Source organism: Saccostrea echinata, unplaced genomic scaffold (genome assembly GCF_033153115.1).
Source record: "Saccostrea echinata isolate AGI-Se365-2 ecotype Australia unplaced genomic scaffold, CSIRO_AGI_Sech_v1 ptg000058l, whole genome shotgun sequence".
NCBI lineage: Eukaryota > Metazoa > Mollusca > Bivalvia > Ostreida > Ostreidae > Saccostrea > Saccostrea echinata.
In genome coordinates, this window is record NW_026889807.1 from 393,764 (window position 1) to 412,542 (window position 18,779).

Consider the following 18,779-nt stretch of genomic DNA (forward strand, 5'->3'; position numbering starts at 1 on the left):
TATAACTATCATTTCTAATGTGTAATATCCAAAATTATTTTTGGCTTTGCTACTTTTTTCCCACTATGTATTATAAAATCCGGTAATATCTCGAATCATGTTAACTGAACTGTGTGAAATCTGAAGGCATCAAATCCATTGAAAATAAAGCATGCATTACATTAAGCTTTGGAAACCTAAGCATAAAGATTAAATGTAACCCCCTTCTCAAGTTAACCATGTAATAAAAGTTCTTGATAATTTGAAAAGTATCTGAGTTTTGTATTTTTAGATGCTGCTAATCCGTACACAGAGAGATTTCTAGGGTTTTCTTTATATCTTTCCGATGTCTCAAATAAAAATAGAGGTCATTTATGTTTTCATGATACAACATATACAAAAGCTACTATTCCGGCCGTCGCCAACATTAGTTGCCCTGTACACGGACAATTTGTCATCTATTACAATGAAAGACTTGCAAACACAGTTTATCCAGTTGGATATTCTACAAACGCATTTGCTGAACTTTGTGAAGTGGAAGTGTATGGTGAGGCTTTATGTAAAATAAGCTTATTTAATAATGTAAAGTATAATTATCAGACGTAACTGTATGCATGTACGTATTAACTCATGTTATTTTTATTAACATCTGAAAAGGTTGTTCTGATCCTCGACATTATGGTTTAGATTGTTCCCTCCCTTGTCCTACAAATTGCAAGCAGTACTGCCACATAGAGTCAGGGAATTGTTTGGCGTGTAAGCCTGGCTATAAGGGTGAACGTTGTGAACAACGTGAGTTTCGTATTTTAATTTATTTTCAACTGTAACTGGCTACTTATACGTGCACCTTGACCTCTTTGTATTATTACGATGCACTATGAACTTCTTCGCCGTATGTGTCTTATTCACAATTTCCTGAAACTCAGAAATTTATACAATGGCACGCATGTAGTATCGGGAGGAAGGGGGACTCCCTTTTCTACCAAACGTAACCTCTTACCATTGAAAGTGTTCATTTGAGGGCTGGTGGTACATGTAATTTGGTAATGTATAAATAAAATTTGGTTGTGAAAGGAAGTTGGAACCTACTCCCCTCCACCCCCACCCCCACATACGAAATTAAATTTTCGAGGTAAGACAATTTCCGATTTCTTTTTTTTTTTTTTTGGGGGGGGGGGGGACATGGCAAAGTCTTTTTCAGTGTAGTTGTCATTTTTTTCCGACTGTCCCCTCCTTTCAAAAACGATACAAAGTGCCGGAACGACGCTTCCATTTATCGACATACACTCTTATTGCAATTTTGAGCAAGCATAAAATCTGCATAAAAAGTTTTTTTTTTATTTAACATAAATGTCCTAAAAATAAATACAGTAGAAAGAAATGATATATATGTAACTTTTATTAATCATTCATATTTGTTTGTTATATCAATACATTTAATAGAGTGTGGTGATAGAAAATTTGGAGAGGCCTGCAGTAAGGATTGTGGTGTCTGTTTGGATTACCAACAGTGTGACCACATAAACGGAATATGCCCTGCTGGATGTGATAGGGGTTACGTTGGAACACTATGCAAAGATGGTAAATAGTTTACAGCTTCCTTACACTAGTTATTTGCTTTACACAACTGACAGTTAATTGTTGCTGATCACCTTTTTAAAGGTTATAATACTTGCCCAAATTCATTCTTATCAAAAAATATTTTTAAATTTGAGATTGAATTTTACGTTTTATTTTTCATAGAATGTCCTTGGGGTCTTTTTGGAAAGAATTGTTCAAAAAAATGTGGAAGCAAATGCAACGGATGTAACAGAATGAATGGATCATGTGACTATGGCTGTCATATTGGTTGGAGGGGGACATTTTGCAACGAAAGTATGACATAAACGAATTGTTTAGTTTTCAGTTGTGTTCAGCTTAATACATAAACTCTCAAATGAGCACACTTTTAAAATCTTTCGATTCAAAATGCCTTTCCTAAAAAAAAATTACATTATCAGAAATACGATGATAGCATCAATCAATCGATCAATACGTTTAAGGATCAGATTTTAGATATTATCAAAGATTGTAAGTAAAAGCTTTTAAGTGATGACAATTCTTCTGCAAAATATTTTAACGTATTTATTTCATATAACATTTCAGGGACATTTTTTTTTCTATACAAATACATACAGTCAAAGATTATTTCAATTCGAACATTTCTCTATCCATTTCGAACAAAACAAATTTATTTTATTTGAAGAAACTACACTATTTTTTTTTTTTTTAAAGAATGCTTATATCGAGGAATTATAGACATAAGAAATTGTAGTACCTCATTTACATATAAATATTTCGTTCTCTTGTCAAAATTTCAGTGAACTTAATTGACACACATTCGAGTGTTCATTTTGCATATGTTGTCCAAAATTATCCAAAAAACATCTTAACTTACCTTTTCTATACATAACCTTGCTAATGTTCGTGTATTTTAATGAGTACTTTAAATGAGATCACATTGAATAAATGTTAATGTTAATAATAAATGTATTACTAAACATTCTGTAGCCTGCAATGATTTGAAATATGGAGAAAATTGCTCACACAACTGTGGATTCTGTTTGGACGGAAAACAATGCCATCACATAAACGGAAGTTGTCCCGAGGGGTGTGGCCCTGGTTATCAAGAAACATTTTGCCAGAAACGTGAGTTTCATAAAATATCCGTCATTCTTTTTCTTATTTGTTTACTAGCTTTTTGACATAAGGCACATGGATAATGCAAATAAATAATAAGAATCACATTATAAAAGCACCAATAAACGTTACATCAAATAAATAGGGATTGATTTGTTAATTTGTGTACTAACAAATATAAATATTGTATCCGCCCATTACAACTCTTTCGCCAAATAACAGACATATATGTATACCTTTTAATGTTATCAAGTCTTGATTGGTGATGATTTCAATTGCATGTAATTGTAACTGCCTTTTTTATCAATATACTTTATACATTGATGTACTGAAGTACATGTTTCGTCGGTAAATGCCAAATTTCTGGAAGTAGCATTATGGTGATGAGTTTGTATATCATAGCGAAAAAAAAAATAACGCGCTATTTATGTCATAACAATCACAGAGACTAACACAAAAATATCTATTTTATCAGTGAAAGGTTATTGAAATGTAGAAGAAATTATTGTACAAGATCATATTATGCAGTTGTAATAAAAAGCATAAATGCTTTAAAAAGAGAGCATAAAAATTCATTTCCCTCTTTTGGTGTGTCCTGTTTACTGATCGTTATTTAAAAGGGAAAAAAAGAAGATAGCTGTGTAATGTTCACTAATATTGATAATAGTAAGAGAACAGTAAACAACCAATATAAAAAGAATGAGGTTTCTCCCGTATCCCCTGTTATGGATAGTAGTTAATTAATTTAAATGTAACATCCTCTATCATTTCAGCATGCTTGTTAGGAACCTTCGGTCAAAACTGCAAAGAAAATTGCTCGAAAAATTGTGCCAAAACACACAGATGCGATTTCAAAGATGGAGAGTGTGAGGGTGGATGTAAGCCTGGATGGAAAGGCTTACGCTGCGATACTGGTAGAAATAAATGTTACATCTTTGTGAGCTCATCATATTTCAATATAATGAAACTACATCCCAAATTTGTATCTAAGAAGTGAGACTATTAGTAAAATCCCTTTTTAAGCAAAAACAAGAGACATTTTAATATTGGTTTGAGTGGGTCTTTTTCATGGCCGTTTTCTTTTTTTCTTATAATTATTACACTTTTTAAATTTAATTATTTATATATTTTTTATAGTGTAATTAATTATATTTATTAATTGTTTTTTGTATTGCATACACATTGTTAAAAAAAGCCCATTCAATTCTCTGTTGAAGCACAATAATATCTGTTACTGAATAAATAAGAACACCGATTTTTTTTTTTTTTTTTTTTTTTTTTTTTTTTTTTTTTTTTTTGAGGGGGGGGGGGGTAAATTTATTTTTTATCTATTATTACTACTTTTTGTACCAGTTTGTTCGAAGAACACTTTTGGTGAAAATTGTTCTCAGTCTTGTGGTAAATGCGTGAACAACACCTGCCATCATATTAATGGGTCGTGTAAACATGGATGTCAACTAGGATTTGAAGGATACTTCTGCAAACAAGGTGATACTTATATTTCAAATACTATGTTTAAAATAAATGGGATAAGAACAGAAAATAGGAGCATGCGTATATTGATCTTCTTCCTAGTACGTTTTCTACGATTCTAGTACACGTAAACCTATACCCTTTTTTCTGTTTAAAGTTCACATGGAAAATTTCTCCCATCTCAATGATAAAGAGCTAAAGCCACGAACCATCATATTTGGCCCTGTGTTTTTCACAAAAAAAAAGTTTCGGTTCAAGAAGAGTACTATACGTTAAATGTTAGAGGACAACATTCCTCTTTTCCAAACATAACTTACTTCTTATATAATGCGCCGTTAAACACGTGCAACGGTTGGAAAATGCGACGGTTTCATGAAAACGTTAAAATATGCAGTTTTTTTCGACAGATTTTCCCAAAGTTAGATGTGGCCACAGTCAAGAACAACTTTTATACTTCCCATAGATATAGATATTGCCAATACAAATCTTCATGTTTATTATCGTTGTTGTTCGTGGCTGTGGCCAATACGAAATTTAATTTTATATTTAAATTTTGATGGATCAAATAATCACTAATTTGTGGATCAATTGTTTACATTCAATTCATGTAATAATAAAAAATTATAGATTTCACAAAATTTGCTAGAAAATCAGTCTATTGTTCATTAAAACGCTAAATGTGAAAAAGAGTCAATTATATACATGTTCTGATATAAATATCTGGAAAAACTTAGTGGTTTTTACTATGACTAGGTCATTATATATGACGTTACTAGTAGTACGTCAGTTGTGACGTCATAAAGGCTGTAAATTATTTGGGATGTTGCTGAAAAGTTTTTTTTTTTTAAAAAAACGCTCTCGAATAATGAAATTAAGATACTGTCCCTATTCACATGTATATGATTTAATTAAACCCAACGGGATGATACCATCAAATTATAAGTTATCAGAAATTCACGCCACGATGTTTTTTTCTTTACTCCCCCCCCCCTCCCCCCCCCCCCCGAAATAATTCACAATACTGTTGTTAACAGTGTTAACAGGCATGACTTAACTTGTAAACAAATTAATAGAGAGAGTAGCAAAGATATCACACTAGACCTTTTTAAAACAAGCGAAATAATAATGATATACATGTAGGTTGCTGTCCAAAGTGAAACTTTAAAAAAATGAAAGAAAAAAAAAGGAATGAAAAAAAAATACGCATTAACATATTTATCAAATTTCCGCACCGAAATCCACCTTTTTTATGTACATGCAGAAGAATCATCTCCATGGATTTACAAAATTCAGTTATATCGATGGCTTATACATGCTGATACAAAATAATGAATAGTTATAGTATACAGTTATGTGTGCACCGATATCGGGTTTCTTCATTTATAAACACTTGCACTTGACGAACCCGCGCCCGTGATCTAGAACAACAGAACATACCGGTATATTTTTAGTATGAATGTATATTTAGTAAGATCGAAGTGAGGATATTGTTGATCTTAATTATGTTAACTGATCTTGTCATCATTTGTGAAACATAATTCAATTATACCCCCAGTGAGAAAATTGCATTTAATGCCTATTCTTAGAACTCGGTATAAAACGTTCATTCATTTTTTGTACTGTGCTCCAAATATTTCATCGTAACTAACACAATTTGATTAAATAAAGTTATACTTCAGATCGTCAGTCAGTGAAAGGGTAGTGATTTTAAATCTATTTAGACAAAACATAAATTAAATAATAAGTATGATACATATAATTTACCCTAAACTTTTTATCTGTCATCATCTCTTCAGTGCGACTTTATTATTAATAGTATACGGTTTCGTTTTATCTAAGAATTCAGCGATGTGAAAATACAGAGAGAGAGAGAGAGAGAGAGAGAGAGAGTCCTTAGAATGTGTTTTAAAAAAACAAATCAATAAACCGGGAATATGAACTTTAAAACGTATGGTCGTAAGTTGATTATAGCTTGATTTTTTTTCTGGTGTGACGGCGCCACTGTTCACGAAAAAAAAAAAAAATCATAAAGAAAATTGAAAAACAAATGTACGGACAACTGTAAGTGCTTCTCTGAGTAAAACATTTTTAAGCAAACTTTTGTTGAATGAAATCAATCTTGCGCTAATTGTGAGACAATAAAACAAGGATAAATGAACATCTGTACATGTATTTCAATTATGATAGTGACCCACATATCAGCAATATCAATGCAGCTCTACTCTTTTTATAAACCATAAAAACCATAATGTGCAAATGAAATCGAAAGTGTGGATTTTACACAGTGGTTACGTATGAAAATAACGAAAAATTCCCAATGCTTAATTTTTTGGTACATTTACATGGAAAATAATCATACAATTTTCGCAGACTTCTACCTTTACAAATTCCTGTAGATAAGGTATTTGGGAGAAAAGTATTCGAATATTTTGCAAAAAAATTGGGGGGGGGGGGTTCCAGCAAATACCGTTAAATATATAATAATGGACAGTGACAAGTGATTTTTTAACAAATTTATTTTTCTTAAGAATGTTTTTTTTGAAGTTTACTCTACTGTATTCCATATTACTCCAAAGAAACTTACATTTAGGACTAGAAAGTTTTGATCAGTTCTGTTTACTTATTAAACCATTCTGATAAATTGCAAAATCCCTTTCCAATTAATCTAAAAATTTTCCTTGTTTCTGTATCGAAAACAATGTTCAAATTATTGTTACAAATGAATAAATGGATTAGAAACAAGTCCTTCCAACTTTTTTTTCCCTCCTCTTTTCCAAATAATTTAGATCTTTTACATGTCAAAATACTCTCAATATCGAGATCTAAGAATTTCGCATTGAAAGTCTCTTTCAGTTTAAAAAAAAATTTTTTTGCAATTAAACTTCTATCCAGTTATAGAATTAGCTCTTCAGTTTAGAAACATTCGTTTCAAGATCATTTCAGGTATATTGTCAATTATTTTTTCCTGACTGCCCCCTTCCCAACTTTGAAAAACGATACTACGAGCCTGGACGCACATGCCAAAGATCAGCTTAATATCGGAAGGCCTGTAGGGAAATATCCGGAAAACAAAGTTAGACAGACTATCAGCATTTGAAGCATGTTGTATATTGTTAAGCATCGCTTAAAAATGTGTTGAAGGGATATAAATAGAATGTTCCTTTTTAATATTATCATAGGAACCAGATAGGATGAAAATATTCCAAGACAGTAACACAGATTATTATACTCCCGTTTGAAAAGTGGGGATATACAGTGATGGGGGTGTCCGTCCGTCCGTCTGTACGTCCGTCCATTGCGCTTTGGGGTACACATCTCTTATCCGCTACTCCTCCTATACCACTCCATAAAATTTAATGATTCTTTCGCAGAATCTTTGTTACATAGTGCCATTGTGACCTGCTATTTCACTTTTGATCAGACACATATTTCGGGTCTCCCGTAGCAAAACATGGACTTTGCCATTATAAACATATGATAGGCGGGGTATCATTTTGTGAGCTCAGTGCTCACAGTACCGCTAGTTTTACTACATGTATCTATAAAATTCATTCAGTTAAACACGTGGTTATTATATTATCAATACTAGTTTTTATTCAAAGTCACATATTCATACATGTAAAATCGATCAAGGTAATTTTTCCGCCCTACGACGTTATGTTACAGAAAATGACGTTCTACTAGCATTTTCCTTTTAAAACACCACCCTACTTCAAACTCTCATTTTCAAAAAATATAATCGATATCGAAAAAAGAAAAACGACAAAGCAAAGCTAAAGGTCTTCACTATCAATTGACAAAAACCCGTTAATTTTTGAGACAGGGCCATTTTTGATGGTTCGTGGCTCTTGCTCTTTACATCATTAGGTAATGAGGGATGAGAGGGGGGGGGGGGTATTTTTTTTTTATAAACTGTAAGTTTTTTATAAAGTTTAATAAAGTATAAGTTTGTGGTAAACCCATTTTTTCTCTCTTAAGTTACATGCATAAAATTAATGATGTTACATTTTTAATGAATGGTAAATCTTCAGAAATGAGTTTCTGAAGCATAAAAAAAAAACTTTCATATCAGATTGTTTTTCCTCTTCCTCGGAAATTGATATAACCGACTAACACAAACTCTACTAAAATTATATATATATATATATATATATATATATATATATATATATATATATATATATATATATATATATATATATATATATATATATATATATATATATATCTATATATATATATATATATCCAAAGATAGCGCTACCTGATTTTTGGTTATGATTCAGTAGTAGTATAAAAGACTTACGAATACTGTGATTGTGTTAACTTTTAAGAATTCTATACGAATATCTTATATATCAAAAGAACAAACCAATTTCCCTTGTATCATATTTCTCGTGCATTTCTTTTACATTGTTCTTTTTTTCTTGAAGTGTGTAGAAACAACAAATATGGATACAACTGTGCAGAAGAATGCAGAAAAGAATGTCTTAATAACACATGTAGTCCTATTGATGGCACCTGTGAACTAGAGGTACAGTACTTCATAGAGTTATCACTAAACATTTTCCCCCATTCTGCTTACAGACAAAAATACATGTATATGTTTCGTTACTAAATTGCCAAATAAGTCTACATAATGTCGAAGACCAAATGAATTCAACGAACTGACTTCTTTAATAACTATAATAAAAAAACGTATATATGATCTTATTTGTCAATGTGCAAGATTTTATTTTTGCAATTCAGACACGCTGTATTGATTTAAACGTAAAAAAGGTAAAGAAATCTAAAATTTAAGGATCAATGCATTTCAATTAACAAATAAGAAGCTTTTAAAGCTGTTGTAAAAGTCAGGTACTTAAATCCTTATCTGAATATCAACATATCTTTATACAAAATCGCCCGATTGAAGTTTTAGCTTGATTATTGTTCGGTATATCCATACTTCCTGCTCATATCCAGTTAAAATATTTTTCATATTTCATATATTTATCCCAATAAGAAACTGGGAGGATAAGCTGAGCCATATGCCTTCAGAACGACAGATAAAGACGTCAAAATTTATTTCTCAGAATTTCCACTTTTTGTTTAAGTTAGGAAATGTAAATTGCCATCTGCATACAAACTTGATAATGCATTAATACAGTATCAGCGATATTGAATCTGATTAACACAAAAAAAATTGCAACACACTCAATTTTCACAAAAACTGAGATTACCCTTTCAGAAATTTGATACGAAGACCCACTCTACCTAAAAAATTAAAGTTTACTTACTTAAATTTTCAACAAGGTCTAAAGATTTCTAAGTCCAAATACCCTTGCTAAATAGGGAGAACTGTTTGCTATTTAAATGGCCGCGTATATGTGACTGCGTTGACATTTATTGAGGAAAGTGTTTGAATTCTCTGTTTTTTTTTGAGGGGGGGGGGGGGTCTTTATAATTAAGTAGAAATGTTGCTATAGGAATAAAAAAAAAAATACTGAAAATAACTCATATAAAGGCCTATTTAAGGTGAACACATTTACAGTAAATTAATTAAAATGCCGGGGGAAAAATGTAATAAATTTTGGAATAAGTATTTTCTAAACCCAAAGATCACCACTATCATTATACATGTATACATTGTAAACATTTTGATATCTACGCAATACGTGTTAACTCTCAATACACAGATTACATGATAAATGTCACTACCTGAAGATTAACTATTTAGTTTGTTTAGAATCTAGATATCATCATTTTGACAAATACTGCACATATACTTGATTTGTATGTTTAATTTTGTTTATACACAAGTCAGTTTCGTAGGAACACAAAATTGTTCAAACATAAAATATCATATTATTTAGCAAACCTTATGGCGGCTCTTTATAGCTGTTTTTAATGTTTTAAACATAAAACGTCTTTGTATTTTTCACAGCAAACCCAGGAAGAAAGTTCCATTCCTCTGATTGCTGGAAGCATATCCGGAAGTTTGATTGCTATTTTGGTGGTTATAATAGTGGTAGTGGTTGTTAAACGGTAATCTGCTCTGTTTTTCACATTTCAAATACAATATTTGCAATTTCTAGGTACTATTAAAGATGTCATGTATCTTCTACATTTAATTATATAGGTTAAGATCCGAGAAAAGTGATAGTGATGCTAGAAAAGCCAATAATAACCCTTTATGTAAGTAAAAGCTGGTGATACGTTTCGTGTGCTTCAAGAACAAGAGGGTTCTTTAAACAATAAAATTTGCTCATTTTTATTGATTGTAGACACAACCCAGAAATTTCAAACACATTTTAGCAGCATTGATTCACCAAAACCAGGGGAAAATTACGTAAATATTGAAATTGAAAAACCAGTCATTGTCCCCAAGAAAAGTAGCGAAGTTGATGTCGATGATGATGAATTAAAACACTCAGATAACCCTTATGGAGACCTATATATGAATGAAACGACTGTTCCTGACATTCCATTAAATCAGTTAGAGTCCGTGATTGCTGAAAAGAGGAAGAATGATGATGACGGATTTCAAAAAGAATACTTTGTAAGTTGCAGGAAAAAACATACATGCATAAAATGAGGGGAAAATTCGCAGGATGAATTTTGTAATTCCTTTTCCTAAAAACTAATCTTCGAAGATAGAGTAATTTTTGTTTGGCAAAAACAGATTGAATGTATCAATCATAACACAGTTTAATTTATTTAATTTTTTTTTACGTCTACTTAATTTTGTAAAATGCTTTGTGACTGCAGAATGTGTAAAAATAAATTATAATCCATGGAAATATTTTTACCATAACAATGAGCTATGCAAAATTAGTCTTCATTCATCAAAGAGCACTGATATGATTTATTGAGAAATGAAATTCAAGCGTTGTATTTGATTTACTTTGATTTTATTTACTTTTCATTTATTATAGTTATAAAGTTATTTGTAAAAAAGGGGCACGACATCTATTGGAGTGTACAAACAGAAGAAATAAAGATTGAAATCTACATATTGTGCAAACAAAATTTTATCAGATCACTTGAGAAGTTACTTAATTTTAAATAAAAGTCCCTCTCAACTAACACATCATCCTCAATAAACATACATCGTAACATTATTATACTTTTATTCATTTTTTGGTCGTTAAAACATCTTGGATTATTTTCTTCATTTTGACCAAATTGTCCAAGAAGTTTGGAATATCGATCCGGAGCCATAAGGATTAATCACATTTTACGAAATTTCTAGCATTTTGTTTTAAAATTAGTCATAAAAATTATGTGGAAAAAATGACTTTATGAGACAATTTAAACGCAGGCTAAAGGAGTTTAATGAACACTGTAACACTATTTTTAGTATGCAAAAGGAAATGACAAAAACATCATTTAAAATGGGTAGAATGCATTAATATTATACGAAGGAAACTTCGTTGAACTTCGCTTTAAAAGTTATGACACTTATGACTAATGACACAGGTTTTTCGAGATATATCTATTTAATACCTTAAACGTGTTCAAAGTATAATTCCTTAAAAAAAAAGCTACTGTATACAGGGAAATTTTCGCGAAGGTTTTATTTTAGCCACTTTCGCTCTGTTACTAGTGGGCGATTTTAAAACGGGACGAATAAAAAAAAAAAGACAGCATAATCTCTTGAGCAGATCATTGTATGGGCGATTTTAAAGCGGCTCATTTTTTGTGCAAATTTGAAAGGGCGAAAATAACAAATGCAAATAACTCTGTATACAGTATTTCTTTTACATCTTGCAGCGAGTGTAATATTTGATCAAATCTTTTCAGGGATTACCGTATGGGGAGCAACACAAGTGTGATGCTGGGAAGAAAGAGGAAAATATTATCAAAAATAGATTTAAGACTACATTTCCCTGTAAGTAGAATAAAGATGATTAACAAAAGATGCATTGCGCACTAAGTACGTTTTTTTTAATTGATCCCACTTTGTTTCATTTCTTGTGCGTAGATATTTTAACAATGTAAGCAAGAGCAACAGAATTATTATGTGAAATAAAGTAATATTGATCTGCAGAGCTTAACATGAAGCTCTTATCATTAATATTGAAACGTGTGGCTGAATTTAGAAGATTTTTGTAACTTTTGTTTTCACTGTATCTGTTTTTCTGGAATCCAGATGACCATTCAAGGGTAATGCTTTGCACAAAGCCAGGATCAGACTACATAAACGCCAACTATATAGAGGTAAACGCATAAATGCACCACAATCAAAGTTTGTACGTGTTTTACGCCCCTCTCCCCCTAACCAGATTATAATTTATACAGCATCCATTTAACTCCTTGATCCTTTTGGGGACTGATGTGGGATAGGGGAATTGGACTGAGTGTGTGGATGAGTTCGTAATGGGTGGGGATGGGGGTAATACAGGTTAAATGATGCATTCTTAACAAAAGTTCTTGATTTTTATGACAGTGGAAATTATTGCATGTTTTAGGGCGCAGAAAGGGAGAGAGAATACATTGCCGCACAAGGTATACTATTCCCTGATATCAATAATCACATCATTATAGCATTAGGTGTGATGCATTTGATGATATGGATAATATTCTCTTTAATCATTTTTATAAGGACTCTTCTTTCTTGTCTATCATCTGCGAAAATTAACATATAATGTACAATGCATAAAAAAAGTACTGAGCCTAATTATGTGAAGAAAAAAAAAATCGACAAGAAATTTATTGAAGATACAAAGATTAAGATTATGAACTTTTTTCGTCCTGTACTTCCTAGGACCAAAGCAAAACACTGTTGGTGACTTTTGGACGATGATTTGGCAAGAGAATGTATCTGTTATTGTAATGCTGACGAACCTGAGAGAAGGAAATAAGGTATAATTTCAAATATATGAAATCAATGAAGTGAAAAAGAATGTTTTGTTCTATTTCTTTTTATTAAACTGGGTCACTTGAATCTCTTATGCGACCTTTAATTTTCTGCTTGCTACGATCGTCGTGCATCATCTGCCCTGCGTCGTCCCTTTATCTTGTAAATTTTCAGCTTCTTCTTTGAAATAGTTGAACCGATTTCAACCATTTAAATATAGCATCTTTTGGATTGATTATATTGGCTCTGTTTTCTTGGTAATGCCATCAAAATAAATGCAATTTGACATGAAAGAAATCTTCACAGCAAACTTTTAACGCTCAGGCCAATGGCAACATCTTTTTTAACGCACATATACCTTCTTTTTTCGAGTTATACATATATTTTTAATTCATTATCAGCCAAAATGCGCTCAGTACTGGCCCAATCCAAACAAACACATCAACTACGGTACTGTGTCTGTACAGATGACTGAAGAAAAATCATTTGCATTCTTTGTTGTAAGAAGACTGTCTGTAAGCCATAAACAGGTGAGATTTTTTTTTTCAACATAAGGAAATACAATAATGCCTTGTCAAATGTTTTATTGCTTTACTTTATTTCCTTTCCCTCTTCTCTTTTTTTTTCTCTCAAAAGTAAGGGCCGGAATTCTAATTTCAAAATTTCAGTCCGACCAATATGTATTCATCATGACTCAAATTTGAAGCAATCAATGTATATGATTACTTATAGACTAACTATGTATTTTCAGACCAGAAAATCCCGTATGGTGACCCAGTACCATTACACCTCTTGGCCAGACCATGGAACCCCAGAGCCTCTCTGCCTTATCGGCTTCCTTGACCACGTTACCAGAACAGGAACCAATCAAAAGAAGTCACCAACGGTTGTACACTGCAGGTTATTTTTTTAATGTAATGTTATGAAAGATACACTACCCAAATCATTATTATTTACATTTCTATCGTGTCTACGAATGTGCATTGTAGCAACCTCTAATGATAAAACGCCGCTTAATGATACATATATCATTAAGCGTTGCAATTGCAACGCTTAATGCCTTAAATGATTGCATTAATAGCTGACATTCTCAACTGCTAATGCTAAATCGCCGCTTAATTATAGAATTGTATCATTAAGCGTCACAAATGCAGTGCAACATCGACGCTTAATGAAACAAGCAAATATCTACATAATTGGCAGTTAATGATACACACTAGTATATCATTAAGCGTTGCAGTCGCACCCTCTAATGATAAAAAAAAAAAATCGCCACCACCCACGCCCTCCACCAAACCGGGAATTTGACGTCATATGCATTGTTATTTGACTGGGTGAATGTGTGATATTCTTTTAATTTTTTTTATCTAGCATATTCATTTCTAAAAGATCTTTACTGGTGAGATATTTTACCGGTGTTATAGAGTAGGATTTCCCCCATAGCCAGCTCCCCCCCCCCCCCGGAAATTGTACCCTCGAGTAGGATCCCCCCTCCCAGGGGAAATCTCACACCAGAGCCAAATTTCCCCTCCTTTTTTCGTACTCAGAGTAGGATTTCCGCCCTCGTTATGGAGTCAATATAAACTACAACTGCAATATTTTTGTGAAAAAAGATAAACGACACGCTAACTTTTAAATGAAAAATGAATGTTTTTGACTTGTATACTGTTTTATTGTAGTTAGAATTTTCTTAGCATATTTTTTTCCAATGATGGAGTCTCAACCCGAATATTAAGTTTTCAAAAGAAATGTAAAGTTTCTCAGGTCGAAGCCTTTACACCTCTAATGGCGCAGCGGTACTTGAATCTGTCACATATCTTTAATGTGTAGTATATCAATTCTATCTAAAGTTTAAAGATTCAGTTTGTTTTCAAAGAAAGTAATTTATGTATACCTTTTACTACTTGTATGTTGTTTGAATCCAATGAACGAAAGAATTGTTTGAGTTACTGTCTCGTTAGAACAAATAAATTATTTTATAACGAGATAGTTATCTCCTTATAACCTTATAACCAAATATTTATCCCGTGAAAAGGATTTAATTATCTAGTTATATCGAGTAAGTAGTTATCTCGTTATATTATACATAACAAGAATAATATTTTAATGCTTTAAAAAATGGTTGGACAGTTGCTGAGAAAAGTGAGATTTAAAAAATCCATTTTTCATTCTTCGTATGTTTCAATATATCTGGATGGCCGTCACGGTAGCTCAGTCGGTAAAGCGCTCGCTCCCTGATCAAAAGGCCGTGAGTTCGAATCTCGGCAGCGACTGACCCGAGTCGATAAAAAAAAAAATAGATAGCAAATGTTCCTTTGCCAGGGGCTCGGCACTTTGAAGTGAAAGTTGTGGGTCCTTCGGATGAGACCTTAAAAATTGAGGCCCCGTGTCACGGCAGGTGTTGGCACGATACAGATCCCTCACTGCTCAATAGCCCTGAGTGTCGAGTAAAGGTGTAAATTTGAAGCCCTTCACCGGTATTTGGTGACGTCTCTATAACAGTAAAAAATTCTCAGACGGGACGTAAAACTACATACAATCAACCAATCAAAGCATCTGGTCACCATTTTGAAGAAGGGACACGTGTAACAATGTGTCGCTCTCTTCCCCCTCATAGCATAAGTACAGCCATAATATTTTATTGTGGGAAAATTGGCTCTGGGGGAAATCGCACTCTATAACTACCACATGGAGTAGGATTCCCCCCCCCCCCTCCCCAGAAAGTTGAATCTGGTGTGGGATTTCCGTAGGGGAAATCCTACTCTAGAGTCATTTTTTCGTAGGGGAAATCCTACTCTAGAGCCTATTTTCCGAGAGAAATCCTACTCTAGAGCCAATTTTTTCGAGAGGAAAAATTTTAGAGGGGAAAACCTACCCCCCTCCCTCTAATTAAACCGGATACTGTCGGTCTTATATAATTCGTGTGAATTTTCTTGCGATTTTAATCTTTTTTTTCTCATATCATATATTTTAACATGTGCAGATTTAGAGGAGGGGGGGGGGGAGGGGGGCATACCTCCCTGGAATTTTCAGAGTTATCAAATGTATATCCTAAAGCAACTTAAAGTGACCTTGGACCCACCCATCCTACAGAAAACGCGGACCCCTGTTAAGTTGGTATGAAAAGTCATACGAATGAAGCTTAAGGAGTAACGGCTACAACCCCCCCCCCCCCCCCCCACACACACACACACACACCGCCCCCATCACCACCACCACCACTATGAAATATAGGTTCTTCACACTTGGGAAAGGAAATAACGTTTTTTTGTTTTATCTTTTAGTATTTTTTTGTTGTCAAGAAATTTCTGGGTTGGGGGTTTTTTTTGGACTGGGGTGACCCCCCCCCTCCCGCCAAAAATTCCTGGATCTGTGCATGTTTAAGAATATTCAGAATGTAATTTACATCTTTAATACTTCGAGTTTGTTTAGAATGTATGTATAGCATAAGAAAGTATAATTTATATAATTTACTGCTGATAAAAGCAGTTTAAATTTAAGTTCAGAAGTGCACTCGCAAGACAATATCGTAAAAAAAAAAAATAATAAACCAGTGAATCCAAAAATACTCTACATCATGAATATGTATGTTTAATGTGCTACAGAAATGAGAATGAACATCGGAATCGATCCTACAGTGGTGACAGGTCACGATGCAGTGGTCAGGCGAACAAAAAATATATATGCAAAAGATTTTTTTTTTTTTTTTTTTTGCATTTAAAAGGCCATAGGCAATGCACATGCACATAAACTTTACAATATACTTTTTCTACTGAAAATTTTCCAAAAATATTATTAATTTAAGGATATCCGATCTTCACCCAGGAAGGATAACTCTTTAATTTATTATTTTATTAAAAGTCTTCAAATGAAGCTTAAAATTGAGATCTTTTTGTGCAACAATTTTCATTTTATGCATCTCAATATGATTCAAGGTTCTTTGAAGTCTCAGAAACAGTCTTGTAAAAAAATGACGTTTGTACCCCATAAAAGAAAATAAAAATAAATTCATTTTTAGAGAAATGGAATTTTTCTTAGTCTAGCATTGGATACCAATGCTTATTAGCATAATAGGAAATTGGATGTGATATGTGATGTCTAGCAATGATAGCACAAGCTTTTTACATTATATATTGTATTATAATTGATAAAAGAGAAGATTTAAAAAAATATAAGCATAAAAAAAGATGCAATTTTCTCCAAATGCCTGGATATCTATATTTTTCTATCCTAAATTATATTTGTTGATCAATTTTCAATTAGAAAATGCATAGCTGGTATTTTTATTCGCATTTCCTGAAAATATATTTGAGAATCGATAATTTTTCCTATATAATATGATTAACAATAATTATGAACTTTGAAGAAATACCATGGGTAAATTCACGTTACTATGTGAAATCAGAGACACTTTTGTGAGCATTTTCCATTACTTAAAAGATGATTTTCAGAACCTGAGGATCGGACTACCTTAAGTTCATACAATTAGTACAATCAGATTTTCTTTTAGTTTTTAAAAGAAAATTTAACAAAAATATAGTGTTAGCTGGTATTTTTATAAATTTGATTCAGAGGAGGTGTACAGCATTACCAGGCATTAAAAAATGCGCAAAGGTTCTTCAATTATTAAAACTCTTAAATTATACAGGGAATAAGAAATTAAAAGTTGATAACTACGTTATTTCCTTAAGGTAAAACTGTTCTCTCCTTTCCCTCTTTTTTTTCTATGTCACCTTGAGTTCTCCCTTTTTCTTACACCTAGAATATGGAAATGCCCATATAGCAGAGCCAAATTTAAGTTTGAAGGCTATTGCAATCCGGAAAATTCTTTCATGAATTTCTTATATCTGTGGCGTATCTGAGTAAATTAGACAGACTAAAAACAGAGCATTGTAATTTTAACAACTGAAAATACAACTTCCTCTTGCGATCCATTTCAAATATTTTAGGAAAATCCTCCCTTGGAACCTCGCGCATAGGTTCAGAATCTCTTATTTTTGGCCAGTACGCATTTTTCGATACGGTTGTGGGATGGATATATGCTTGATTTTTTTTTTATAGAAAATAGAAAGAATGTTTTTGTTGCAAATATGAAATATGAGAGCTTCAAGTTTGTTGTCAATTAAAGCCAAAAATAAGTATCAAATAAGCTAGTCAAGAAGAGTCACTAAAACCTTTTTACTTGATATGAATGAATATGATTGAATGATTGATTGTATATTGTTTAACGTCCCATTCGAGAATTTTTCACTCATATAGAGACGTCACCATATACCGGTGAAGGGCTTCAAATTTTGACCTTTACTCGGCACTCAGGGCCATTGAGCAGTGAGGGATCTTTATCGTGCCAACGCCTGCTGTGACACGGGGCCTCGGTTTTTAAGGTCTCATCCGAAAGACCCGCAACTTTCACTCCAAAGTGCCGAGCACATGGCGAAGGAACATTTGCTACCTATTTTTTATCGACTTAGGTCTGTCGCGGCCGAGATTCGAACTCACGACCTCCCGATCACGGAGCGAGCGCTCTACCGACTGAGCTACCGTGAAGGGTGAATGAATGAATATGAAATAACAGTGAGTTAGCATCTTTTTGGGTGGGCAGAAGAGGGGGGAAAGGGGGGGCAGCGAGAGGAAACAAATTTCAGCTTACCTGACAACCAAAAAAAGGGGGGGGGGACTTGTCCAATGTCGAAAATTGAAAATTCTATTTCGTGGGGGGGGGGGGGATTCTTTCAGTATCATTTTTTTTTCATACATTACTACCCTTATTTGACTATGCTTCAACAAAAGCTGGGGAGGCACAAGC

At 32.9% G+C, this 18,779-nt stretch overlaps 1 protein-coding gene across 1 annotated transcript in view; it reads left to right on the top strand.

The window, feature by feature from the left end:
* The window catches only part of LOC133174506 (receptor-type tyrosine-protein phosphatase epsilon-like), a 30,534-nt gene that overhangs the window by 4,805 nt on the left and 6,950 nt on the right, over positions 1-18,779 (top strand). Inside the window, exons 3-17 of the mRNA XM_061309619.1 lie at positions 272-526; positions 637-771; positions 1,058-1,111; positions 1,423-1,560; positions 3,432-3,536; positions 8,565-8,665; positions 10,058-10,158; positions 10,253-10,308; positions 10,398-10,672; positions 11,917-12,004; positions 12,266-12,333; positions 12,585-12,621; positions 12,881-12,978; positions 13,375-13,503; positions 13,725-13,873. Coding sequence (XP_061165603.1) covers positions 272-526; positions 637-771; positions 1,058-1,111; positions 1,423-1,560; positions 3,432-3,536; positions 8,565-8,665; positions 10,058-10,158; positions 10,253-10,308; positions 10,398-10,672; positions 11,917-12,004; positions 12,266-12,333; positions 12,585-12,621; positions 12,881-12,978; positions 13,375-13,503; positions 13,725-13,873 — 1,789 coding nt within the window. The remainder of the gene's footprint in view (positions 1-271; positions 527-636; positions 772-1,057; positions 1,112-1,422; positions 1,561-3,431; positions 3,537-8,564; positions 8,666-10,057; positions 10,159-10,252; positions 10,309-10,397; positions 10,673-11,916; positions 12,005-12,265; positions 12,334-12,584; positions 12,622-12,880; positions 12,979-13,374; positions 13,504-13,724; positions 13,874-18,779) is intronic.